Source organism: Urocampus carinirostris, chromosome 12 (genome assembly GCF_059441175.1).
Source record: "Urocampus carinirostris isolate Australia breed hairy pipefish chromosome 12, RoL_Ucar_1.0, whole genome shotgun sequence".
Classification (NCBI taxonomy): Eukaryota; Metazoa; Chordata; class Actinopteri; order Syngnathiformes; family Syngnathidae; genus Urocampus; species Urocampus carinirostris.
In genome coordinates, this window is record NC_142360.1 from 33,981,744 (window position 1) to 34,008,264 (window position 26,521).

Below are 26,521 nucleotides of genomic sequence, written 5' to 3' on the forward strand. Positions count from 1 at the left end.
AAGCGTTGCTCACCTACTTTGTGTACGCTCAGACCTGTGGAAAATTAAAGGGAATATTGCATACAAGCATGCCTGGCTGTCATTGCAAATTGAAGACAAATGTAATTGAAAAATAAAACCGCTCTTTATTAAAAAGAAAATGTTGATAAAATAGCATGCTTTATAATTCTCCCATTCATAGAATTACTGTTATTTACACAAAATTGAGGCATTTGAAGAACAGTCAGTCGTCAAGGCTAGTGAATGTACAAAACAGTCTCACAAGTTGCGGAAGTGTGCAGGCGGTGGCTCACAGGACGGATCGCTGGATGGGGTCCACCAGGGTTGGGCAGAATTGGGGGCCAAAGCTCCTATTTGGCATTTGGGGCTGCTGGAGCAGGCCTCCTGGAATAAAGTATCAGACCATTGTTTGTTTAAATTCAGCATTAGTAGTTGGCGTGCCACGTCTGTTTGTTGTAGTAAATATAAATATTGTTCTTACTGGTACTTGAAATCCTTGAAAATACTTAAATTCTTTGTTGTGTTTTCAAGGATTGAAAAGTGATTCCATTTTGGGTGAAGTGCTTGTAAATGCTTAAAATTGTTACCATGTTTATCAACAAGTCGGCTTAAAAATGACGCCTATACTATTCTCTGGTGGTTAAACTTTGCCATTGCATTCTTTTCCCTCATGATTAAAGGCAGCTGGCATTCGTTTAACTGGCATTGTCTTATGAAGTGATATCGCCCCCTATGAGTCACGCACAAGTGGACAGATGCATGCTACACCTAAACAGGGCACTATGAATTGTGTATTAGTGCAAGGGCCATGCAATAATGAAGGTAGCGTTTCCCAGTGGTAAATTAAAATGGGAAGAACTTCCTGTAACTGAAAATGAAAAGGACACATTACTGTCATTTTTACCAAACCGCTACATGAGGAGAGATTCTTCTTAAAACAAAAATATTTATGATTTACTCAAGGTCTAAAAATCATCTGTCTAGATTAATTCACACGCAAGATTAAAATTGCATATGTAAAATTCAGATACATTTGTGGCACTTCAAATACATGATTTGCGCCAGATTTGTTCTTTTAATGGTACTTGAGAAATTAGAAGTTTGGCTTTGAAAGTCCTTAAAAAGTGCTTGAATTTGGCCATGAAAAAGGTGTACGAACTCTATATAAATCAGTGATGTTCTTTATCAGATACGGTATATCTACTCTATTTAAATCTTGACATTACAGCAACATTTAGCATATTTGTTCAAGACGGAATCAAGTTTAGTCATTGGAATTAAAGCTTGGAAAAAGGAAGGTTTTACCATCAATCAGATGAATCTTTTGAGTGCATAAAAAAGGAGCAATTTGGGTTATTTGAGATATGGGGGAAGTGAGGAGAGGAAACTTGTTGATCATTCGTAGATAACTTGCACATTTGATCCTTCCAGCTCACTCCCCACAAAATCCATCTTAACATGAGATCTTGAGTTGTGACTGCCTTCGATTTTTTTTTCTGGTTAGTAAACCGAAAGATTCTTCTTCTGAAAAATTCCAATGGACTTTCTCCATTTAAAACAACAACAAAACATTGCTTAATTTGTCCATACACGTAAAATACCGTTGAATCAGCTACTGTAACACAACATTATTAATTTTTGCATGTGCATATTATTTTTCCTGTTTTTCTGCCAAGTCATGAATATGGTTGTTGTCTTGATTAGACTCAAAAAATCTGATTTGATTTGATTTAGTATTGTTTTACTTAATAAGTACTTTCTATCACTACACGGAAATAAATGGAGAATGAAATATAGAGGAGTTACTTTTAGTTACCCTAAGATTAATATTAGCCATGGCCTTGTTTTGGCATGGAAGGAGGGGACGTCCCCACCAATATTATGTGATAACTTTTAAAAATGTGTTATGTCACCACCAATGCAAGACCAAACCTACGCCCTTGATTTTAACATTTTCAGAATTTAATGATATCCAAACAGGTGTTGTCTTCTGCCACAATACTGTCTAAATGTAACTTTTTTCTATTTCAAAAGCTATTTTTATCCAAGTACTTCTACTTGTGTAAGTTATGAGTAAGTTGCCTTCCCTCCCTATGAGCGGTAAGACGGCTGAATCACTGACATGCAGTCAGGAAAGGCATCATGGAAATATAAAGTTATTTTTGTGGGTGGCATTTTGTCATGGGTTCCACTCTGGCTACCAACCTTCCTGTGCAAAGTTTGCATGTTCTACCCGGGCCTGCACATTACGAAAACCAGTCAGTTGGTGACCCAAAATTGTCCCTATTTATCAGTGAAGATATGAATGGCTGTCCGTTACCGTGTGCCCTGGGACTGGCTGGCAACTAGCTCAGAGTGTCTATGATGAGTATGTAACATTACTGTGCTGAGCATCTTCAGCTGCAGAGTGAGGCACACAATTCTCTTGCCCCCATGGCAGGGGATGATAGTGAGACCAAGGATTCTGATTTGGTGAACATCGCAACTCCAAAAGAATAGAATTAGTGCTAGCTATGAGAACTATGAGCAATTCAGCGCATAGACTTAAATCAAAAGTTGAGGTAAGACAATAAAACGTTTTTTTCCCCATATGCTACAGTTTATATATTGCCTTCTTGCTCTGCCAAACAAATGATGAATAAGATGTAGTGTCATTTATTTGGAAATCTGACTCTGCCCCATGTCTGATTTTGAGTACTTTCACAAACTTCTCGCTATAGGAGGAGAGACTGCTAGATATGGTAGGATGAAAACTCACGAAAGGAGAAGAGGTGGACTGCGAGTGGGAAAGAACCTAAGGAACCTTGGAGAGCTCAAAGGAAATGAGCCAGGGAGAAAAGGGAGGTACAGGCCAAGAAGTTGGGGAGGAACCCGAGTAAAAAAAGACAATAAAATTTGGCGGGAGGGAGGGGAGAAAATGACCATTTCATGAGGGAAATCTATGACAGCAATAAAACATGCGAGGAGAAAACGGGGCAAAAAGAAAACCGGGGGTGTGAGGGAAAGGTAGTTTGAAAACGTTTGCCAGCTTGGAAAGCATGCTCTGCCCGTCGATATGAGAAACACATTGAGCAGCATAGCTGCGCCCAGCTCAGATGACAGCGCCGTGCATTCATGCACCCTAACCGTGCAGGCTTTCTACCTGGGCACGCAAGCCTGGACGGGTAACTTCTTATCCGCGTGGGTGGGCACGGGCGGGGCACGGCCGCGTGCCTGAGACTTGCCAGCGGTCGAAAACTTTTCAGGGAGCGTGGCACTGCTTCATGTGGAGAATGAGAATTCGCAATAGGAAGATTTATGCACAAGTCAGGTTTGGATCTACCTGGATTGCCGGGTGACGCAGCGAGAGGAGTCGTATGGGGCGGTGTGGCCGGAGGTGGAAATCTCGCTGATGATGCCGAGCGCGGCCTGCAGGGCGGCGTGCTTGCCGAGCACTTGCTCCCGATGCTGCCGCTGATCGGGTGACTCATCCATCAGCGCCGAACAGTCTCCCAGAGCGTAGAGCTGGGCCAGCAGCTCCGAGCTAATGAACTCTTTCACCTTGCCAGATGGATTATAAACAGATGCCACAAGTCAAATGCGATAGGTGCTATTTCACAGGGCTTTGTGGCATTTCTTAGAAGCGGGTAGTGACATTATATTTTACTTCTAAGGCAGGGGTGTGAAAGTGAAATGGATAGAGGGCCAATTGTTGATTTTTTTTTTTTTCAAATAAAGCATGTTGATGTTTTTAAATGAAGCATATGATCGAGTGAAACAAATTGTACCTACCAAAAACCTAAAAAAAAATGTATTCCGGTATATCAGGCAAGCAAATTTTTCTCATGACTCATGTCTGTATCCTCAAATTTTCAACAGGCAAATAAATGACATAACATGAAAATTAAATGAAAAAAAAACAGTATCATTTAGCGACCATTAGTAGCCTTTAGTTTCTATTTTAGCAAAAGTGGGCTAAATATACTTCAAAAGCGCAAAGAATAGCTATTTTCCATTATACAATCAATGGAATTTTTTTTTTAAATAAAATTACATTGAAATACAAAGTGCAAACATCTAATAACTAAGAACAAAACGTTCTCCAAGGATCAGTCAAAGCCAAAAAAAAAACAATTGTGAATCAAAACAATTTCAGGGGCTGCAGAAAATGTTCTTGACTTTTACATAGGTGTTCTAAGGCATTTGTAAATAATTCAATGTGGTGGAGCCTCTAAGGCAGTGCTTCCCAACGTTTTTTGAGCCAACGTCCCTTTTTTAATAAAAAACTTCAAGCCACACCGTCCTTCGAAAATCATTAAAAAATATTAATGTTGTTTTTAAGCAAAAATGTTGCCAAAATTGACAGCATAATTTTTATGACACCGTGGCTCAAGAGGTATCACAGGTTATCTAGTTGATAATTTTCATGTGATTTGTGGGTTTACTATATTTTCATTAGGTTTTTTTCTAATATTTGATGCCACTGTATTGTGTAGTACAACTGGAAAAAAGTGCTCAAAAGTACAAGGAAGAGTACAGACTACAGAGACTTTTTTTGCCCAGCCTTTCACAAGGTTTTTTGGGAGTAACCGTAGCAGCAAGATGGCTGACGGTCATGTCAGCTCCATTGGGTGGAGCTCATGTAATGTAAAATAAATGCTAATTTCTCGACTTGAGAGTATTTAAATAAATGCATGTTCCCATGATAGTTCATTTTTCCCCTTATTCTTTAAGTCAATATTTTAATGTTTTTTTGTACCACCAGGAAGCGTTAAATAATACAAAATGTCCCTTTAAAATGAGTAAAAATGAACTGCCAGAGGAAGAAATTAGTTTCACTAGGTCCTAACTTTTCATGTTTTTTTTGTGAAATTAAAAATTATGTACTTTATTTGATCTTAATTTGTTTACTACAGTGCAATCTATAAAAGCTTAATAAAATAAAATTTTATATATTTTCCGCCTTCATGAGCAGATAACTAGCATATAAGATTAAGAAAAATGGCAATCTTCTGGCACCTACTAATATGGATGAATGTAACAGCTACTCAACCGACCAAAGAAAGAAAGCAAATATACCGAACAATGTCTTGCTTTTTTGCAGAGATAAAATTGGGCATTTTCCCGTGGCACACTAGACAAGGTCTCAAGGCACACTGGTTGAAAAACACTGCTTTAAGGTTGAAATCTGTCCATTGCAGTCTACTAGTCAACCTCATAATTTTGTGGAATTTACAAGAATTCCACCCAAAAGACATAAAACTATAGTACACAGTCAAACTGGCGCCACCTACTTTCAATAACTAATAAATTTAAAATATCTGATAAAGCCAGGCAGTCCCCAAAATGGGGTTTATAAGAATGATTATAATCCCTTCAGAGGAAACGTAACTGTGACTACTTATTGGCTACACGCAGGTTTGAATGTGCAACATGTTGCCCAAAGAGGCCAACTTATCCCCCTGAGAAAAAGAGTGAAAGAAAATTGAAAAATGGGTTGGACTTTGATTTTTAAGGAGGCAACTCTGCAGCCAAGTAAACGTTTGTCATCCTAGGCAAGTGGCTATACATTCAACAGATATCAAAACAAGCAAAGTTGAGCATACACTGTTGATCATGAGGTGCATGATGGCCTTTGGCATTAAGTCTTTGACGGTCTTGTGAATGATGCCCATGTAGGAGTCCACCAGATTGCGGATAGTCTCCACCTGGCGCTCCAGTTGGGGGTCGGTGAGGTTTTCAGACACCCCGTTGCCATGGATATCTACCTAAGCAACACAAACACAAAAATATTAGCAGGCCCTTTGAGTTGCGAGAGGGATTCGAACTAGAAGTAAGATGGAGCTTTAAAATTCCAGCTCGACCAAGGCCCACGGGTATTAAAGCCTGACCAAGTCCGAGCCTAACCAATACATTTCATTTGCAGGACAGAGCCCGAAACATACCCGAAATATCGTAGTTTATTCGTGAGGACTCGGGAGGAGAGGTGATTTATGATAACAAAGGTTATGAAAAAGGTGGTCTTTTGTAGCGAAATCAAAGTTAAAAGGTGGGGGGTGTCATTTCCTTAAAAATTTAAAGGTAAAATATTTTCTAAATTGAGCACGAGTTAAAAATGCCTAACTGAATTCAAAGAGACCTAATATTTTTTCCTATTGCGCCTATCTGCTTTTATCTTACTTTTACCAAATGGTTTTTAGCTGCGACACATTAGGCTGGATAAAGGATGCAGGGTGAGGGGAGGGTCATTAACGGATTTTTTTAAAGAGCTGAAGGGACATTTTTAAGATCGTCTGTCATTTCGAGGGTTGAAAATTCCGCCGTAACAACAGCAGCAGTAAGTCCTTAATAGTGCTGCACTGTCAGAGAGAAAGAAGGGCCGAGAGCTAAAGAAGAACAATGTATGGTCGGCAAGACCCAAAGAATATATTGAAGTACCGGTATTTTTAAAAAATATGTATTTTTCTAATATGGGAGGATCTTTTAGTATCCAAACCCCCGCCACCCTAGTCTGGATAAGCGGTGCATAAAAGCGATGGATAGTTTCCACACATTTGTTTTATACTAATGTATTTTTTTTTAAAAAGTCAGCGAGAGAGAAGTCCGGCTCGACCAGAGCGTAACGTTTGACATTTTAGGCCCGACCCGGGCCGAAATCCGGGTAGAGTTGGGCTTAAGATCCTACTTCTGATTCAAACGCCATTAAAGGGGATTTATACAGCAAAATGAATGAGGAGTGGGTAGAAGGAAGAAAAAAAGGGGTCTGAAAAGACGGGATCTGCTGATTAGAACCAGACTGGAACACACACACACATTGTAGTGATATCACTGGCCGAGAATGTTGCGCTGAAGAGCTAACGACAGAGCTAAGGGGGGTTCACATGGGAAGAGCGGGTGAAAAGGACTTACAGCAGAGTTGGGCAAAGCATGGCCTGTGGGACACATGCGGGCCATACATACTTATTCACGACACTTTTATTCACTAGGTTTCCATAATTCAAATCTAGTTTTCTTTTCTTTTTTTTGCCTGTCACAGGAGTTGCAGTTAGAATTTAGGACAGAAGTGGCAGTCAAGAGAAATATGGGATTACCTATTTCAGTGTTTTTCAACCTTTTTTGAGCCAAGGCACACTTGTTTTTCATTAGAGGTACACTATCCATCGGAAATTTTTGGGAAATGAATTGCCAGCACCAGTTTCATCTCATTAGCTGCACCGCTTATCCTCAGTAGGGTTGCGGGGGTGCTGGAGCCCATCCCAGCAATCATCGGGCAGTGGACACCCTGAACTGGTTGCCAGCCAATCGCAGGGCACACAGGGACAGACAACTCGCTCGCTCATTCACACCTAGGGACAATTTGGACTGGCCAATCCACCTGAAACGCATATCTTTGGAATGTGGGAGGAAACCGGAGTGCCTGAAGGAAACCCACCCAAGCACGGGGAGAACATACAAACTCCGCACAGGAAGTCTGTTAGCTGGATTTTAGAACTGTGCCACACACGCACTAACCACTGCACCGCCGTGCTGCCCATCACCAGTTTCATGTTTTTTTAAAAAGCTAAAATCATCATACTGCCCAAATTGACATTACAGTATCGCGTTTTTTTATCATTTGTGATCAATTAGGCTCTGAAGCAAAAAAGAAGTCTGTCAGTCAATATTTCATTTTAATACATCAAAATATTTTATTTCTATTCATTACAACTTGTTTCCTTTTTTTGAGGAAAATAAGAAAACATTTATTAAAATAATCAATTTTGATTTGATTTACTGCAATCTATAACAGTTTAATTATACTGAATAAGTTAAGTATATTTCTGTTCTATCTCATGAATAATTAGTAAACAAAAAGTAAAAAAAAAAATTGAACTGCTGCCACCTACTGATATGGATGAATGTTACAGTGACTCCACTGATCACTGGACGAAAGAACATACTAAACAATGGCATGTTTTTTTTGCCAAGATAATATTGGGAAATGTCCTGCAGCACACTAGACAAGGTCTCATGGCACACTCGTGTGCCCCTGCATACTGGTTAAAAACCACTGACCTATCTTATTAAATAACAATTATCAGTTAAATAACAATATCATGAAAGGAAAAATTATTATTTGAATAGGAGCAAGTTACATACACATCACTTGCATCATCTACAAACGACTCAGGCCATCTGTTCTTTTTGAACATCAAATGTGGGCGACAAGCATGGTGAAAGCTGGTATGAGCCCTGACCGAGTGGGTCACAAGGGGAAAGATGGTAGTGTCGGTGGGGGGTGTCTCAAACACAACGGAGTTTTACAAAGGGGGTCAGCACTCACTGTGACCTCTTCGGGGTACACGCCAGCCCGGAGTAGAGAGGACTTCCAGATGTCCAGCTCTTCCTGAGAGTTGCAGACAAGCTCCAGGAACTTGTAGTCCTTGTACACGTTCCTTCAGATGAATCATACAGTACTCACTCAGGAATTAAACATTCAGCGCAGTAGAATACACAATGCCTCAAAAGTTCAACCAAACATTGGTAGAGAACACATAATATGAGATCTGTATTAGTAGTTGCTTGATAGCAAACCGTAACTATGAGAGTAATAAACTGTGTAATGCTTTTTGTAAATGTATGCTTTTGCCTGCACCAAACAGTCTGAATACGTCAAATTTGAGCTTAAATCTCGCAAAATCCGTAAATCGGGTCTCTTGCATCTTGAAGGGACAGTGTTATTATTAGACCAATATAGGCCGTTGCATTATGTGGCACACCAAAGAACTCAAAGTGACCAGACTGCACCATGTTTCATCTCATGTTTTTCCAAACCTTTTGCAGAGTTTTAGGGGATCAGTGTCAAAGAGATGGCGGAGAATTATGTCAGCTCCCTCTCGGTGAGGCTTATGATGTGGTTGTGTTATAAAACAATCAAATGGAAATTCATTTAAAACTGCATATGCAACCATATTAAATGGAAGCCAATTGCACTGTAAAACAGTTGGGTTGAATATTACCCAAGTTTGGGTCAAAAATATAACAACCCAATACTTGATTTATTTTTCTGAGATGTTTTCCACAAAAGGACCCAATTTTTGCATTATTCACAAAAAAATGATTCAGACTGTTAAGTACAAAATTAACCATTTGTCTTTTTGGTAAAAATGAATTTTAAACAGTAACCATTTTTCCACCCAGATTTTTTTTGTCCATAAAAAGCAATTCCTTTTTTGTGGGGGTTATTTCTAAGTTCTACAAAAGACTTTGGGTCAGATCAACGCAAGTGTTGGATTGGTTTAATTTTAACCCAAACTTGGGTTATTTTAAACTAACTGTTTTCAGAGCAGGGGTGGCCAAACTATGCCTCGCAGCCCACATGCAGGACATCAGGCTTCTAAATCCGGCCACCCCAAAAAAATGGTAAAAATATGATAATAAATATATGATGGTCAGAGAATTATGACTAATCAAAATGTTGTGCCACTTGTTGTGGACTGCACTCAAGTCCGATGTGCAAATAGCCAGTTAAATTTTTATGTGCATGCTATTTTTTATCATCTGCTCAAAGATATTTATCAAACTTTAAGCAAAATAAAAAACACTTTTCAGCTAGCCCTATTGCGTAATGAGTATTCGATGAAACTTTGGTGCTAAAAAGATGAAAGGGTCCATTTATAAACAAATACTGTGTAAGATGGAATATAACACGCATTTGTCTGCATGAAAAGTGCCAAGACTCCAGAATGTTTGGTTTGGGTTTATTGTGACCCCAGTGCCTTCTTCAGAGAGCAAAACAATTCCCCAACTGAAGATCGGAGCATTGTGGTAGGAACCCTGTTGATTTGGAACGATACCGCATTCAAAGTAAAAGGAATCCATAGTCTCAGCAGTTACTGACAAGCCCTCTCTCCAACTCATCTACTATTCACGGTTTAAAGTTTCCTTAACGGCATGGGACGTCGAGGCACCAATGATAGATAGATAGATAGATAGATAGATACTTTATTCATCCCCGAAGGGAAATTCACTTTTCCAGCAGCATCCCTGAGCTGAGAACAATCGAAAATAACACGGGAGCTGCTGGAGTGGCTGCCATTCGTGACGGCGCCGGAGAAACGAGGACGCAACTGTGGACTGATTTCTCCACTGTTGACGGTTCCTGGCCTGTTTTTGGATCGTAGCAAAGTTGGCACCAGTTCATTCCGTAATGTTGTTGGCCCAGTTATTTTTTGGTCTTCATCTACTGTACTTGTATCTTTCTCTTTTATTTGCATTGCATGTCCTTGCCTCCAACATCATCTATGTCATAAATCCATGCAGTCCACTCCACCCCCCACCCAAAAAAAAAAAGAGGACAATCTGCATCCCATCTGTAAGACATTTTTCTTTAATCGCTTGGTTGTTTCTTCCCTCTTCTCGCTGTTCCCGCCTTACACTCACAGCCACAAATATGTGTGTGTGTGAGAGAGAGAGAGAGCGAGAGATCGACAAATGAGCCAGAGCTACACTTGGTGAGGCTAATATTTCAGGGTGTGGTGGAAGGCCGTCAGGGCGCTCCGCCAACAATGACAGTACTAGAACACTGTTACTCTACAACAGGTCAGAAGAACCTCTTGTGTGCTGGCCAGAAACAGTCCACCAAAAGCATCACATGCAATTCTTAACACAATTAAGTCAACAGACAGTCCCTCGTGCCACTTTTTCACAACAGCCTTACATTCTGATCAAACTTGAATGTCATGTGACATACATTTATAATGTTGGAAGCATAAATACTCTATGAAATAGCTACGTTCAAAAGCGTGGTTTATTTGGACTTGATTGAACATGAGAGCACTTCAAAGTACAAATGACCAAGCTGCAGACTTCGTTTATTCCAAGCCTGAGTCCTTGAAACTTTTAGTGTGTCTTGTTGAACAAATCTACCCACAGATCGATCCATCCACCTACCAGTCTACCCATCAATCTACCCATTCATCCATCTACCTGTCCGTCAACCTTTCCATCCATCTATCTATCCATCCATCCATCCATTCATCCACCCATCTACAAATCTATTTATCCATCTACCAATCCACCCATCTGTCAATCCATGGTTCTCAAAATGATGAACGCCAAAATAAATTTTCATCTTGGACCTTCATCCTTGAAGTTCTTCGTGTTAACCAAATTCCACAGTACATCGCTGCTTGCAACTTTCATTTACTGGGCCATTTATGATGGTTATGTTATAAAACTGAAATTGCCCCAATGTGAAAAAACATAGGTGCCCCTGGTCTATGTTACAGTACATGAACACAATACGTAAATGTATTCCAAATGTAGATTCCTCACACATCCTGTATACATCTTTTGTGAAGAAATTCCGGCTCTGAGAAGGGCTGCGTTTGATTTCAAGACATTTTTTTAAGATCAGTGAAAATATGAACAGAGGAGAAGCACAGGAAAAGGAGGAGGGGGAGATGTTGGTGTTGGTTAGCTAGGGTTGGAGGCAGAGGACAGATTTTGACACATTCCTGGCTGATGGAACCGCTATGCTTTCGTCCTCCCCTCAACCTCTTTTCTCGTTCTTGTCTTTCAATGTGGTGTGTCGACCAATTCTTTCCAAACGAGAGTGGCCTCATCACTGATCCAAGCACTCTGGCTTTGATTAGTTGCTTAATGAGCCTGCCGTCGGAATGCTGCGCTCCACACGATTGTGCATAAATGCATGTTGTGCAAGTGTGTGTGTGTGCGAGTGTGTGTGAATACAGCAGAATAATAAATACAGCAAATATGCGCTGGTCCAATCAGCTCCTATTACACTCTTTCTTTCTCCATCTCTGTTATGTTCTCTCCATCTGGTTCACATACTTTAAGCCAACATATCCGTGAACTCCCCAAGTCTTGTGAAACGGGGAGACAACCCAACCACACTCCCCATACCACTAGTACTAGAGCCTGTAGGCACAACTGTCAATCTCACAGGGAGGGCAAAAACATCTTCAACAAACTTCAATGAGCAGGGAATGAGGACTCAAACTTATTTGACATGCACAGACCTTGACTCTGAATTGAAAAGGGCGAAGGCAAATTTGCTGGACATGAAGCCCTTCTCCACATCACGGACTTTGAGGTTGTCTAGAGGGAGCATGTACCTCTTCTCGGTCTCCTAGAAGTAAGGAGTCGGACACACACACACACACACACACACACAAACAATAAGGTAAGATTGAACTTGACACCGGTATGCGTAGTAAAATACAACACAGGTGGGTTTTTTTTAGTTTTTGTGCTTTTGGGGCCTCCTGCAGTCACATGTCTGGTAATAAACTTTTTTCAGGCTGCATCCGAATGGAGGAACTTGGGCAGGGGTGAGACTGTAGAAGAGGATGGTAACAATAGATTCAACCTGTCACTGTGGGGTGGGGTCGTCCTTTCTGTAAAATCACTGGTTTTCAGCACATAAAATACTTCATAAAATCTCATGAATGTGGTTAAATTATTTTACATAAAGTGTCAGAAATGGGATGAGCAATTCGTGGCCCATGGCTCAAGGAAAGATTGGGGTAGGTTTTTAAACATACGTACAGTAGTGTACTCCATTTTCCTTTTAGCATAAATATTGGGAATTCGTTTTTCATCAGACTAATTTCTGCTATTTCTGAGCCAAGTCCCTATATAAGTTTAAGTTGCAATACAACTATTAAGCAGTAAATGGTCCAAACGCTACACTATAAGAAATTACCTCCTTTGAGTCTGTCTCACATTTTGACATGGTTTGCAAAGCAAACCAGTTTACGTGTGGAAAAAATAAAATCAGATCTTGGTTGGCAGTTCAAACAAGTCTTTTATGTTTTGACTGTTCTACGGTATTCTCCATGTATTTTAAAGATATGAATGTAATTTGTGCACCAAGACTTAGCAAATGCACAGGTAGTTCTATTGTGTTGTAAATTATTAAAAATACTTCTAGTATTTGAAAATGCACCGATAGATTGGTGCATTTATTTCCACCATTATATGACACAGACCAATAATTCATTAGACTGAGTCTGTTTATAACTTAGGGGATAGTTCCTGATGGGTTATATTTAGATGATGAAGATGTCATACGAGACCATCTCCTAGGGATAACAGAAAACATTGGTTGTAAGATGTTAGTCCATGTTTGGGGTAAAAAGCATAGCGTTATTTTATTCTGTTACACAGAAAAGCTGCCTTAAAAAAGTAGAACAACCCTGGATGGTATATTTTTTTTTTTAAAAAGCTTTCATGTTTTTTCAATAAAAAGATTTCCCTGAAAACATATCCATAATTGAAGAAATACTGTTCCATAATTGAAGAAATACTGTTTTTCTAAATGTATGACAGCACAGAACGCACTCAGACATTATTTTCTCCCACCTAATTGCTTCCTATAAAAATTCCAAACATGTATTTAATTGGGAAAGCACTTAACTGCACCAATACTCCAGAAAATGTATAAGATCTGCTATTACAATTCTGATGCTAGAATTTGCACTGTCTCTCTGCGGAAAAAATGCTAATGACCGAGGCCCGTTCTGAGACGTGAAGAGATGTAGAAGTTGTGGAATGCAAAGAATACAAGAGCGCAACCTGGCAGTGAAAGAGAACGTTAGGAAATAAAGACACTGGTAGCACATGTGAAAGCCATTACTCAAATGTTGGCTCTGACACACAACATTTCTCCAAGACCGAAAGCCCACCCCCTTTTCTTTTAAGAGGGGGGCTCCCAAAAGACTGCTTTGGTCGTTGGTACAGCTGTTGATGAGGTCGTCTTGGAAGGAAGCTGGAGGACATGTGACTATCACACAGAGCAAGCATTTGTTTTACTGCAATGTGTTTAATATCCTCATTGGCTATGCATGTGTGCATGCATCTGGATTTTTTTATCAATTTATTTTTTATTTTAAAGATGCACTGGTAGAGCATTTTGGACTTTCCTCTCCCTCCCAGTGTTCCCCTGAACCCTAGGACTCTCTTCCTCTGTCGACTTTCCTTTTTTTCTCCCCCAAAAGAGGCCCACTTCCTGTAACAAAGGCCGAGGGAGAGGAAAAAAAATGACAGAAAGCGATTGGCGCTAGTACAGCAACATCTGGGAACGTTTTACATGGGACGGGGGAGGAGACTGGATGGAGTATAGGGTGCTCCAGAGGCAGAAAGTAGACATGAGGAAGAGGAAGGAATGAGAGAGGTTAATTTCGTGGGATATGCGGAAAGGTTTCGAGGAGCACTTGAGAGCTGGGCTGGAAAAGCGCAGAGAGAGTGCCGACGATCCCGAAGTTGATTCCCGTCAAGCCATATATGGCTGCGGGCTTCCTCCCTAACTCTCCTCTCCATTTCCTTTTGCTTTCCCGAGCTCAACAGGCAGTACTCCAAATGAGTCAAACTGCCACGTCAAGAACTGGATACTATCCTGGGACGATGCAGGTTATGCTAATGTCCCAGAAATGAGAAGGAACACCCTGAAGGAGTGATTGACGGACTGATGGACATCGGGAGACAGCTAACCAAGACGAGATGAGATGGACCTAAACTTTTATCACTGCGTAATGAGAGCCAAGACACAATTAATGTCCAGGATCCTGCTCGGTCATCCCAGTGTTCAGACTACCTGTTCAGGATTTTGGTGGTGTACAGTAGTCTGCACATTGGTTAGACTGTGCATGGAAAAGCTTCGGTTGGGAAATATTTTTGAAAAAAATATTCGTGCAACCCCTACAAAGTGCATATTGATGCTTTTACAGGAAATGTGTTTTGATAAGTTGTCGTTTGACTGTTAGTTCATGTTTCACTTTAGTCCCGAATTAGGTGCTTGTGCCTGGCAACAAAATGAGGGCGTGTGCATGTTCGCTCTAAAATCTGTCGGAGCAAGGTGTCATGGATCAAGGCTGCTGTGTCTGAAGCGACGTTGAATGGATGCAAGACAAGGAACAGGCCTCACGCACACATCCACATACATAGGACAGTTTGTAGATTAAGTGCATGCATTAGTTAACCTCCTGTTTATCCTCATGAGGCCCATGGGACATCTGAGGCAGGGGTGAAGGAATGTATTTCTGCTTAGTGCATTGCGGTAATAAGTACATTCAATCCAACAGGGGATTTTGAATTTGAAATCCAGATAAAAAGGAAAGGAGTACGGAGGACTGTTACAAATCGAGATGGAGAGGTAGAAAAGGGCGTGTTTATGAGCAAAAGGGAGGAGGGGGGTCTGCGATGTAGAGACAGCCATGTGGGATTTCTCCAGGCAAGAAGATTTTGGAAGTTGGTGTTTAGACAAATGTTTAAATTTTCAGTCCAGGAATGCGCATAGTCCCAGGGAAACTGCCAACCGCAGAAGGGAGGAGAGAGAGAAGATATAGAGGCGGAGAAAAGGAAAAAGGGAGGTAAAGGAAGAAAAAAGAAAGAGAGAGTGAAGGAAAAATGTCTGTGGATGTAGTGTGGGCGGGAATGTGAGAGCAGGAACTGCAAAAGAGGAAGCAGACGCTTGGCTTCGAAGCATGCAAACACACACACACACACATTTGGGAATGTCATATCATAGCTGACTTGCGCAATTGTGTGGATGATTGAAAAAAGCAGTGAAGGGTCACACACACTTAAACTAGAGTTAAGCTGTCCTGTGGATACCATGGGGGAGGGGGGTTCAAGGCTTGTGAGAAAGATATACAAAAAAGCACTGCAATTGTGTTTGTGTTTAAAAAAGCATGCCTGGGGCTGCTTTATCTGGGAAAGCGACGGTGTATGTTTATCTCCAGATTGAACATGTGTGCGTCCAAACGAGTGTATATTTTTCTGCGCCATTTGCATGCCAGTGTGTTTATATCATGCTCTGCATGTGTACAGTACACTGTATATAAAAGCTTGTCTGTGTGTGTGCGCAATGAGTGTGTCCATGTGTGTGTTTGCTGGTCTTTGTTTGGATTGGGGCAACTCCAGCTGTGTCAAAGTGAGCCCTTCCAAATGCCTGAAATCCCAGAGGAGGAAGAGGGGGTGCGAGGGGAAGAGTGAATGGAAGGCGAGACCAATGGGAGGGCAATGGAAAGGGCGGGGTTGAGAGGGTCATGTTGGACCTCAGTGACAGATCTAGGTGTAGAACAAACACTAAGGTCAAGGATGCACATTTTGGCATTGCCTGTAATATTATAATCGTTTGCGAGTTACAGATTGTGTATTTAAATATTTCTACCATCAAGTCCACTTATTTTTGATGATTTTCACCCCGGCATTTATCAGCTATGACTTCACTTCCTGCTCATCTCCCGACATGACCGCAGCCGCTGACCTGACTGTTGTGGTGTGTCTGCCTGTCTACACTTGCTGTGCAGACCTTCTGCTCCTGTACAGCAGGCACAGACAGGCAGACAGATGGCAGCCCCACTGACACCAGGAGCGCCCACCTCGGTCCAAATACCACGCTCTGTTCTTTCCTGCTTCAGTTATCCCCTGCCATCCCATTCATCGTTTGTTTCTAAGTTCTAATAAAATCTGAATCCTAGATGTACTGCAGTGTTTTTTTTTTGGATGTTAAAACTCAAAGGCCTCACCTCACTGTCCCTAAACCATGACAAGCTTTCTGCGGTGAGAATGAACCAGTATTCCTTGGCAATGATGCTGACGTTGTTGACAGTGAGCCATCCTTTTCGTATGACCTGCAATTGGTATTACAAATAAAGCTTTTAGAGCTACAAAAGATTAAGTGCAGAACTAATTATATGAAAACAGATTGACAGATGACAGCAGGGGTCCTCAATTACAAGTGAAAGAAAAAAGTTGTTCCTCAATGTAAAACAATTTTGGGTGTCCAGAAAGGAGCTTTGAAATAATTTTGAAATGTTTAACCAATGCAAATAAATAACTATCATACTTTTTACTAGATGCCTTTCTGAAATCAGCTTCCTTATGGGGTGAGAGGAGGTTTACTATTGTTAAGAGATAAAACAAGACCAAAGTATAGCAAGTCTTATTGGAAATTTATTGCATCCATTTTTTTTTCAGTCGTGGAGGCATCATTTCATTACCTACTACTTCTTCTACTACCGTTTTTCTTTTGTGTGTGTGATTGATACATTTCAGCAAATAAGCAATATATGATTTTTCTAGTTTCATACTTGATAGATGAGCGTGTCTTCCACTGACCCAAATTCTTTTATATATTCTTTTAAAACTAATGTTTTTATTCTAAGTTCTTTGAATTTGTTTGTACTAGGTATATTTAAAAAAAAACTAGAATATTTTTTTTAATTACGAAGGTTTGTATGTGAGGACCCCCAGAGTATAGTTAGGTGATAAAAGACCTGAATGGTGACCATAGAGCAAAAGCTGTGAACATTTATTGGAGTTAAAGTTATACGAGTTCACAGAGGAGAGCAGACTATTCCCAGGAGATTGTGGCGCTAAACACAAAAGGCACAGTCAAAAAGAGGTCAGAACAGGCGAGAGGAGACTGACAGAAATACTTGTGATGAAATAAAGGGAAACTATAGTGGGAAGAAAGATTGACATTAGTTGCGCACATACATCAGATCATAAAAGCACAACTAATGAAGCGGCACAACGCCTGTTTGTCACTGTTTGCTATTGCAAGATTCATGCCGACACAGAGTCCTGTGCACACATATGTCCAGCAGAGGCTTAAAGAGATAGGTATCCTACTATTAGGCTTGACGGAGGGACCACACCCTAGAGAAGGGGGGAGACCACAAAGAATGAAGATGGAATACCGTTTCAACTTCTATTCATCGTTTTGGCCTATGACACCTATTGCAAAAATGACAGTGTCATTCATATCACCCAGGTTGATGGCTTTGGATCCACAAAAGCATTCTATGACTTATTTGTGTCTGTCAAAACTAGTTAATCAAGAACAATGATGGAAATTCTTGAGAAAATGTGTTAAACAAGCAAAAATTCTCACCTGTTGTGCTCCACTGACAGCAACCATCTTGTTATCACTGCGGTTGCACTGAGATTGAACACTGATAGACACAATTTTTTTAAAGTAATTCCCCCGGTTCACTTGAAAGCACATTTGCGAACGTTACTCACTGAGTGAAGCCAATAAAGTCTTCATGTTTGGTGTTAATGTACGCAAGCTGCATATCAATGAGCAGAGAGATCTGAGAAAAGAAAACATAAGTGAATTGGAAGCAAAACAGGAAGTTGAGCGATCTGGTAATGCAAAACAAATGCACTGGTCAAAATTTGCGTGACTGACTTGATCTCGGCATGTGCTCTCTTGTTCTCGGATTTCGGTGGTGACAAGCCGCTCCGTTTCTTCCCGTAACTTGGGAAATGAACTAAGCTTTATGGAGAAGAAATTGCTTTAGATGTGGCACAGTGAAACAGGTGTATGGATCAGTGGATTCAGACCTTATTAAAACACTCATATATGGTGGAGACCAGTTCTTTGCAGACCATATCCACAAATCCAAAACATGGAATTTTGAGTTTGGAGATCTGCTTTTTCACAATGGCCTGAAAAGCCATGTCAGGGGTGAATAGGCCCGTTCTGAAGGTCAAGGGAGAAAAAAGTTACAAAAAAATTAGTAGACGATAAAAAGTAAACAGCAAAACTGATCAACAGGAAAAGCAAGGCAAGAGCCCTCCCCTTTTCATTGTAATGTCTATAATGTCCAGTATTTCACAAGTTTTGAATACAGGTGAGAAGTACATATTGATATTTAACAGTCCAGAAAGAGTAGGGATTGTTTTGCTGTATTTATTAAAAATAAATAAATTAAATGGGAAATTTTATGTCTGACACGTTAATTATGTTATGGTAATTATGCAAATAAAATATTAATTCAATTTATAGCAGTAGAAACTCTTCTTTTTGGGCTATTGTATTTCTTTTTTTTTTAGTTTACCTTTTTCTGTTGAGTGTAAAATAAAAATTTCAATCAATAATTAAACCTGACACCGTGGATGTTTCTGATGGCATAGGCAATCTCCACCCGCAGTTTCCTTTCGTCACACTTCATCTATGACACAAAAGAAGCAACATATAAATGTAAAATTTGCAAATAATGAAAAGTAACATTTGTATATAGTTATCTTGTGAAATTTAGTATTGCATTCTTCACAAATTGAAATGCATTCTAATTTGTCAAAACGACCACTCATCGTCAGTTAGTAACCAATGGTATCTGTTTTTTTGTCATTGTCCCCCTACATTTAATGGTACAAGCATAAAAAAATAACAATGTAGCGGTCTATTTGTGTAGTCCTTGCCTTATTTTAAGAAAATGCAAGCCCACATGTTTAGACAAAAATATCTGTCCTGCAAAAGACAACCTATTTAAGTCGAGATGATTACATTTTTACAACAGTATTTTCTTGGTGTCGCTGATGGACACAAACTAGACATGTCCTTGCGTACACTTAAAGAAACATGCTCCAATAAACTAAAATGTTTTGCAATAAGCAACCCATCTGAATTGGATACTTGCTTGCAATTGGGGCTTATATTGAAAAACCCTTTAATTTGCCCCAAAAACAAAATAAGATACACGCACTTTGTGCAGTTGATACGGGAAGCGTTCATGGAAGATCTGGTTGATCCTCGCACCTCCTGACAGATGTACAGTGTTCACTTCATCAGCTGAACCCTCTATCAACTTCTCAAAGTCACCAGCCAGTTGTTGTACAAGCCTGGAAATAAAGGGAAGATAACAAAACCCAATCTATATTCAGAGTAGAATGTGCTAATTTTTACATGTCTACAAAGGGGGTTACTGTTCATTTTTTAAGGGTTCGAGTTAGGACTGACTTTATGAGGGTCTTGGTCCTACTAATTGGGTCATCTGGATTATATAATTTGTAAGCATCAACTTCTTTATTTATCGAGACAAGAAGGTACTGCAGGTGACTGTAGAGAGCCGGCAGACTGTCCCTGATGTGGCTTGTCAGTTGCTGCAAACAAAGAATTTTTGAGAAACAACTTGCGCAGTGTGTGTGATTGACTTATCTGCCGGTCTAACCTGGTGGAGGGACTTCTGTAAGTACGGCGTTCCCATTTTGTCACACATGTGCCTGTAAGCTGGGTGGGACAGGAAGAACTTTTTCTCTGCTTGCAAGGCTGTTTTAATATCCTTTTTCCCGTCAATGTCCTTTTGACTGCGATTCACTACCCCAATGTAACCTGGGAAGGAAAAAGAAAAAATGTGCCACCTACAAAGGGCTAAACAACACAAACCAAAAAAGGCCCAATTATCAGTTTCCACTAAGAGATGAGCTGGGACCTTATCTATTACTGTTGTGTTCAAAATTAATCAAAAACAACACATGTAAATATGATAGTACAGTACACACATAGTGAAAATTGAGCAAAGTCTAAGAAAGGCTAAGTAAAGAGACATATTCTGGCCATTTGGTTATTTACCATTGAAATTATCCATCTATCCAACCATTATATGCATCGCTTATCCTCAGTAAGAGTCGCGGGGGTGCAGGCGACACTCTGAACTGGTTGCCAGCCAGTCGCTGGGCACCATTGAAATTAAGGATTGTTTATTTTACCCAGTGTCTTGTTTCTGTTGATTTACAGTACAAGGTTTCACAAAAAAATGCTGCTTTACGATTTAAAAAAAGAAGCTTCAAAGGATAATTTTGGAAGGCTTGATGCTCACAATATTTGGAATTATCTTATAATATCCGTCTTGAAAAAAACAAGTAAAGACGTGGTAAACCTAATAGATATTTAAAATAACAGCTGTCAGTTACCCATAATCCACTCTAGGTCACCTGATAATGTCTCATAATACATTATGATAATTTATGAGGCATTTAAATAAGATACAACAAATGAAAACGGCTGTCGATAGAGTCTTAAACTTAGTGAAGATTTTCTAGAAAGGAAATGATTGAATAAAAGTTGTTTTTAAAGGTCCAAGTGTACCAGTTGCTGTACATTTCATTGTAGATGTTACACATTGAGGCTCCATGAATGATGCTGCATCTCTGCGATGCTGCCTTCAGGGTCTTTTCCGTGGATTAAGCATTAAAGCATTTTTGAAAGAGTTATGACGTAATCTTGCACCTAGTATTGCTTCACTGTAAATCCTTATCTCAAGATACACAACAACTGTGGCTCACCTCTTCTCAGTGGAAGTAATCTATTCTCTAGTATTTCTCGAGCATCTGTTCCTTTATCCATTAGGTCCAGCATGGTGATCACACCTATCGTGCGCTGACCTACCAAAGATTGCAGAGATTGAAAATCAATTTGACAAATTTTTCACATTTCTGATTAACACCTTATGAAAAAAAATGGGAAATTGATTTGTTTAACAGTAAAAATGACTTGTTTTTTGCCTATGTCCATATTTGAGTTACTAATTTCAACAACTGAGTAAATATTTGACAATTTCTGAAAACACCTCTGATCAGACATCTGGAATGTACTGTAAGTAATGCAATTTGGAAGATATATACACATGCCAAAAACATTGTTTCTCCACTCTTTATTTGGCAATAAGGGTGTTTGAGGATCCATAATTTGTGCCAAACAATAGTCTAAAACACTATTTCAAAATCAAAGGTAAGTGCTGATTTTAGTTGTGTTGTGCTAAATTTTCAAACTTACTGTAATGGGAAAATAATTATGTTGTCAAATAAGGGACGGGGATCTTTTTTGTTATACTGTGTATATGACAGGTCTGCAGTTCAACTGACAAAATTAATTTAATGGCTTGGTGTTTAAGTACATCATCCCAAAAAAAAGTTGTCTTTGTGCGGAATTGTTTAGGCTCAACAAGTAGCAACACCCTAGATGTGCTCTTATTTGTTAATAGTGAGACGTATATTGATGATGCTGTATCATGCAAATAAAAGATGGCGATGATCTTTGAAATATTATGGTTAAAATGTTCTATTTTGAGATTCATGTTGTGTAATCCGTATTTGACTGTTGGGGGAAGTTTATTATTTTTTAGGGTATTGAGTTTTGGATAGCAGAAAGGGTATGAGAAGTACCAGTGTATCACCAGTAGATGACAAAGTCTCACAGGTAAGAGAAGGGTGCTTGGGCCAAGTCTCGCAGGAGCTCACATGATTTAGTGAGACTTGCTCAATAAATGAACCTTAATGCCAACAATTAAATTGTCTCGTGTGGGACTGAAATTCATACCTGTCAACCTGTACGTTTTTGCCGTACAAAGTATGTTTATTATGCATTTTAAGACGTGTACGACGTACAAGAAAATCAGTACCGAAAAATGCAAATTTGTCAATTACGGGTACCATTCGGTAAACACAGACTAACACGAAACAGCAAATCAATCAAGTTTAACGAGTTCGCCGCAGTAGCCTCTATATTGGTATCGTTTTTTTTTTGTTGCAAACGAAGTGAGCGGTTTGATGCTACTGTGCACATGCGTCTGCCGCCTGGGGATTTCCCATCATGCATCATTCCGAAAAAAAATATGGTGTAAGATTATTTTGTAAGAGAAAATAGGACAGTTTGTACGGGCATGGAGCTGTGGCGGTTGATAGGTATGGAAATTGATCATCTATTTTGCAGGTGAGATTCATATACTGGGAACACACTTACTGTGGGGATGATGATATGTAGAAATATGTGTGTAAAGGTTGTTTGTGATGTCTGTAAACTTTACAAAAAGTGAAATAGTAAGAGTGAGTCATCCATTAGCATAAGCAACAAATAGGGCCTTGGGTGAAGTATACTATGTTATGCTGGGCTGGGTTAAGAGTGTACTGTGCTGTTAATTTGTATATTTTGATACCAATTAACATGAGGCCAGTTGTTTTGGAAGGTACAGTTATGGTGATTTGTTAATTTATTCTTGAAAAGTACCAATTGATGGCAATATTATTTTATATTTAGATGTTAAAGGGATCTCAAGTGATTTAGTGAGACTTGCTGAATAAATGAACCTTAATGCCAACAATTAAATTGTGTTGTGTGAGACTGACATTTATCATCTATTGTGCAGATGAGGTTAAACAAACAAAAAAACAAAAAACAAAAATAAATATATATATATATATATATATATATATATATATATCAAACAAATGTGTAACACCAGCTGGAGCTAGCCCGTCCACCTGGGTCCTGTTGCACTACCACAATGGTGACACATGCTCTAAAACATGCACGACTGTGGACATTGACAACTTAATTTTTGACACCAACCCAATAAAGTATGAAATGAGAACGTCTAAAAGATTCAGCAACTCACCCTGTGGGTCAACATCTTTGGCAAGTTTAAGTGCATCCGAGTTGGCCAGGTCCATGTTGGCAGGGGTCACAGCAAGGATAAGGCAGTTTTCCTTGCAGATGTACTGCATGATCATGTCTCGTACTTGGTACTCGATGTCTGGTGGCTGGTCGCCAACAGGGACCTTGGTGATGCCCGGCAAGTCCACAAGGGTCAAGTTGAGAACTGCACATAACATTTGTTTATAGGTTTTGAGTGAATATGTGATTTCAAAAAGAGAATGATGGGATATTACCATTGGGAGAGAAAATGCGGAGGTTAATAGGTATGGGAGAGATCATTTTGTTGTTTCCTGTTAGCCTGCGGGTTTCGACCTCGATTTCTTGGCGGATCTCATCGAAATCCTTAAACCGCTTTCCCCTGCAATGCAAAAATTCTCCATACTCTTCTGGAGAGACACAAAAAGAACAGTCTAAAATCAGACAAAAAACAATTTGAATAATTAAATGCATTTATAATTCCCCTGCATGTAACACATGCTGGAATCCTCACTCTTAATTAGAAAATGTCTGTCCAGTTTGGGATGAAGTGCTGCCTCTAAGAGTGAAAAATACATTCTCTAATTTGATCGCCTTTATAGGAGCAATTAAGGGTTAACTTACCAATCAGGGTTAACTAACCAAGGAACAGATCTGCATTCCTACAGTCAAAATATAAGGAACTCTACACAAAGGCCCAAAAATTGGCATATTTTTCCATCACTCCATGTAAATGAGATTTATTCTTACAGCCCTTTCAAACAACACTTTTAGTGTACCAAAGTGCGTTACAGTCATAGCATAGAAACAATAAGTAACACCGAAATAAAAAATAAAAAACATGAAGGGCAACGGAGACAATAAAATACGAAAGCATCAAGTAGGAGAAAATTAAAAGTGTCGTCATATTACCGAGTATTAAAACCCATCCTGAAGAAGTGCGTTTTTTAGCCTGAATTTACAGAGGCCCAGGTCAGAAATAAGTCTCCATCTAGTGGTAGCCCAAGCAAACAGAGGAAAACAACTCTCAACAATCACTAAGAATTATCTATCTATCTATTAATCTACCTTGGTCATATCCCTCAAGAGGGGTGACCGACAGCAAGACACAAACATACAATAACAAAGAAAATAAAAGGGAAATAAATAACAACAACAAAAAACACACCACATTTTTTGGACTATGGCCAACCCAATTGCCCAAACACCCAAACAAGTTAGGCACCTCGGCACCCACTAAGAATTATAAGAAGTCTAAACATCGCTCACCGTCTTCAGAGTGATGCAGCTGCAGGACCAAAGGTCTGCGAGTGACAATTCCAGTTCCGCGGGGAAGGAAGTCCCTGTCGGAAAACAAAACAAAAACACAGTGAAAAGAAGAAGGAAATGCACACAGAAGGCCTTTGCAAACACTTCTATTTGTCTGGGACATTTAAAAATAAATATATTCTAGTTCCCATATTACTGTTGGTTTGGGGTGTTTGTTTTCGACACATCCTGCTCACATTACTGGCAGAGAATTCGACTTGAGGGTGTCATAGCATGCAGTCAAACAAAGGAAGTTAAAAAAATGCAATGGGCAATCAGGAAGGTGAGTACAAATAGGCCTTAAGGCAGTACTTGTAAACCATCCCCAATCGGACTGCAGGGATTTTGACTGGTCTCTTCATCACCAAGCAACATTTCCGTGAAAAATATTGTTGACACTTCTTGAAATATACTTTGTCAGAATTCAATGAGCTCGTTAAAGAATTAATTAAATTAATCAACTTGGCCCATTGCTTAACTTAAGATTTGAGTCTTATCACGCTGAAACACAAAAGATGTGTTGATTTCGTCCTAAAAATCCACTCTATGACAAAATACAAAACACTGTTATCCCATAGGAAATATATCAATTAGTTCCAGGCTCAGCCACAGTCCTCAAATGTTTTGAGTCAAGTGGCCAAAAAAAATCAGCCTTACTCACAACTAGATAATTTGAGCCAGCCAGTTTACAAACCATCCAGAGCCAGGTACAGGGTTGGGTAGGGTTACTTTAACGTGATTACTTTCAATTACTTTTGGATTACTCCAATACCAAATATGCTAATAAAAGACAAAAGAAACTAAATATGAATACAATGATGACTCACAACACGTGGTAAGCTTGATCTCCGGCAAAACTAGCATAAAATGCGACAGAAACAAAATGAAAATAAATCCAAACAGCTTGCCAACATCATTTTTGCATTTTTGTTCCATGTATTCCGTTACTCCCCAAGCCTGCACAAAATTTAGTCATTTTATTCATATTTACTTTATTTTGTCTTTTATTAGCATATTTGGTATTGGAGTAATCCAAAAGTAATTGAAAGTATTCTAGTTAAAGTAACCCTACCCAACCCTGGCCAGGTACACCTACTTCGGCTAATCGGCATCCACTCACAAGGTGCATTATGAACACGCATCCTATTTGAGTCTTAGATTTACTCCAAATGTGGGAATATTTGAGATTATTTCCACTAAATTGTGCTTCTGCACAGAGGATAATAGTGCACAAAGGAATACATAGCACCAAAACTAGTGAAGGAAAATGTGTTTTCTATGTGAAATGAGTAGCAGATTTATAAAAGTGGAAGTTATTAGTTCCTGCAAGCAAAATGCAATAGAATTTACCTTCCCACAAAGTTCTCCAGCACAGAGCTCTTCCCGGAACTTTGGCCGCCCACCACGGCGATCTGCGGCAGCAGAAGGTTGTAACTCAGGCCCGCGGTTCCAAGGGCGTCTTGAAGGCGATTGATCATGGAAATCATACTGCATGAACGCGATGATGGTGGTGGTGGTGGTGGTGATGGAAGGGGAGGTAGAATTGTTGGTGTGAAGACAGAATTCCTGAGCCGCGGAACGCCCCCTTGAAGTCCCCTTCAACTTTGAAGAGGGCTGCCCCGCCACTTATCAAGCGAAAATTGGGGCTAAAGGTGACAAAGTGACAAGGATAATCACACTTTACTCCCGTAAATACACAAAGACGACAGAAATGTGCACGTGTTGGCACATGAGGACCACACAATGCTATTATCGTCACATGATGCGTTCATGAGCCTCCTTCGTGCGACGTTCAGCGACACGCGACGACCCATCCGGTTGTTGCCCATAGCAACGGTGCAATCTAATTCTTACTTTTTTTTAAACTCATTTACGACGATAGGAGTTGGTGATTTAATTACTTCAAAATAATAAACACACGTTCCTTTCCTTGAATGGATTGGAGTTAGGGGCGTGTTTGCTAACCTGTTGGTCCACGAGAAAAGCGTCCAGATTTGTGGCAAATAATCAGCCGTTAACCACACT

The 26,521-nt window shown here is 39.8% G+C and overlaps 1 protein-coding gene across 6 annotated transcripts; it reads right to left on the reverse strand.

Annotated features, from left to right (window-relative positions):
* Positions 1–102: 102 nt before the first annotated feature.
* Positions 103–26,300, reverse strand: dnm3a (dynamin 3a). Of its 6 annotated transcripts, none has more exons than XM_088350447.1 (21): positions 25,847–26,300; positions 24,458–24,531; positions 23,446–23,598; positions 23,172–23,375; positions 21,064–21,162; positions 19,950–20,110; positions 19,739–19,881; positions 19,485–19,620; positions 18,883–18,950; positions 18,340–18,478; positions 18,185–18,271; positions 18,016–18,086; positions 17,885–17,945; positions 17,623–17,649; positions 16,515–16,619; positions 12,003–12,112; positions 8,303–8,414; positions 5,586–5,747; positions 3,323–3,540; positions 3,143–3,256; positions 103–384 (listed from the first exon to the last, which is right to left on the reverse strand). In XM_088350447.1, exons 1-21 carry the CDS (start codon positions 25,981–25,983, stop codon positions 351–353), a joined length of 2,415 nt encoding a protein of 804 aa, XP_088206573.1. In that variant the 5' UTR covers positions 25,984–26,300; the 3' UTR covers positions 103–350. The 6 variants fall into 6 exon arrangements, with proteins under 6 accessions (XP_088206573.1, XP_088206571.1, XP_088206572.1 ...); XM_088350445.1 differs by having other exon boundaries at positions 3,143–3,259; XM_088350446.1 differs by having other exon boundaries at positions 5,586–5,743; positions 8,299–8,414; positions 25,847–26,296.
* Positions 26,301–26,521: the final 221 nt, after the last annotated feature.

Excerpts from the sequence above, each read along its gene's own strand:
- dnm3a (XM_088350445.1), bottom strand. The coding sequence starts at position 25,983 with ATGATTTCCATGATCAATCGCCTTCAAGACGCCCTTGGAACCGCGGGC. Across the intron at positions 18,272-18,339 it reads TATATGAGTGTTTTAATAAG|CTTAGTTCATTTCCCAAGTT; the intron begins GTCTGAATCCAC and ends TTCTCCATAAAG. Across the intron at positions 385-3,142 it reads GTCCAGGCTTGCGTGCCCAG|GAGGCCTGCTCCAGCAGCCC; the intron begins GTAGAAAGCCTG and ends ACTTTATTCCAG.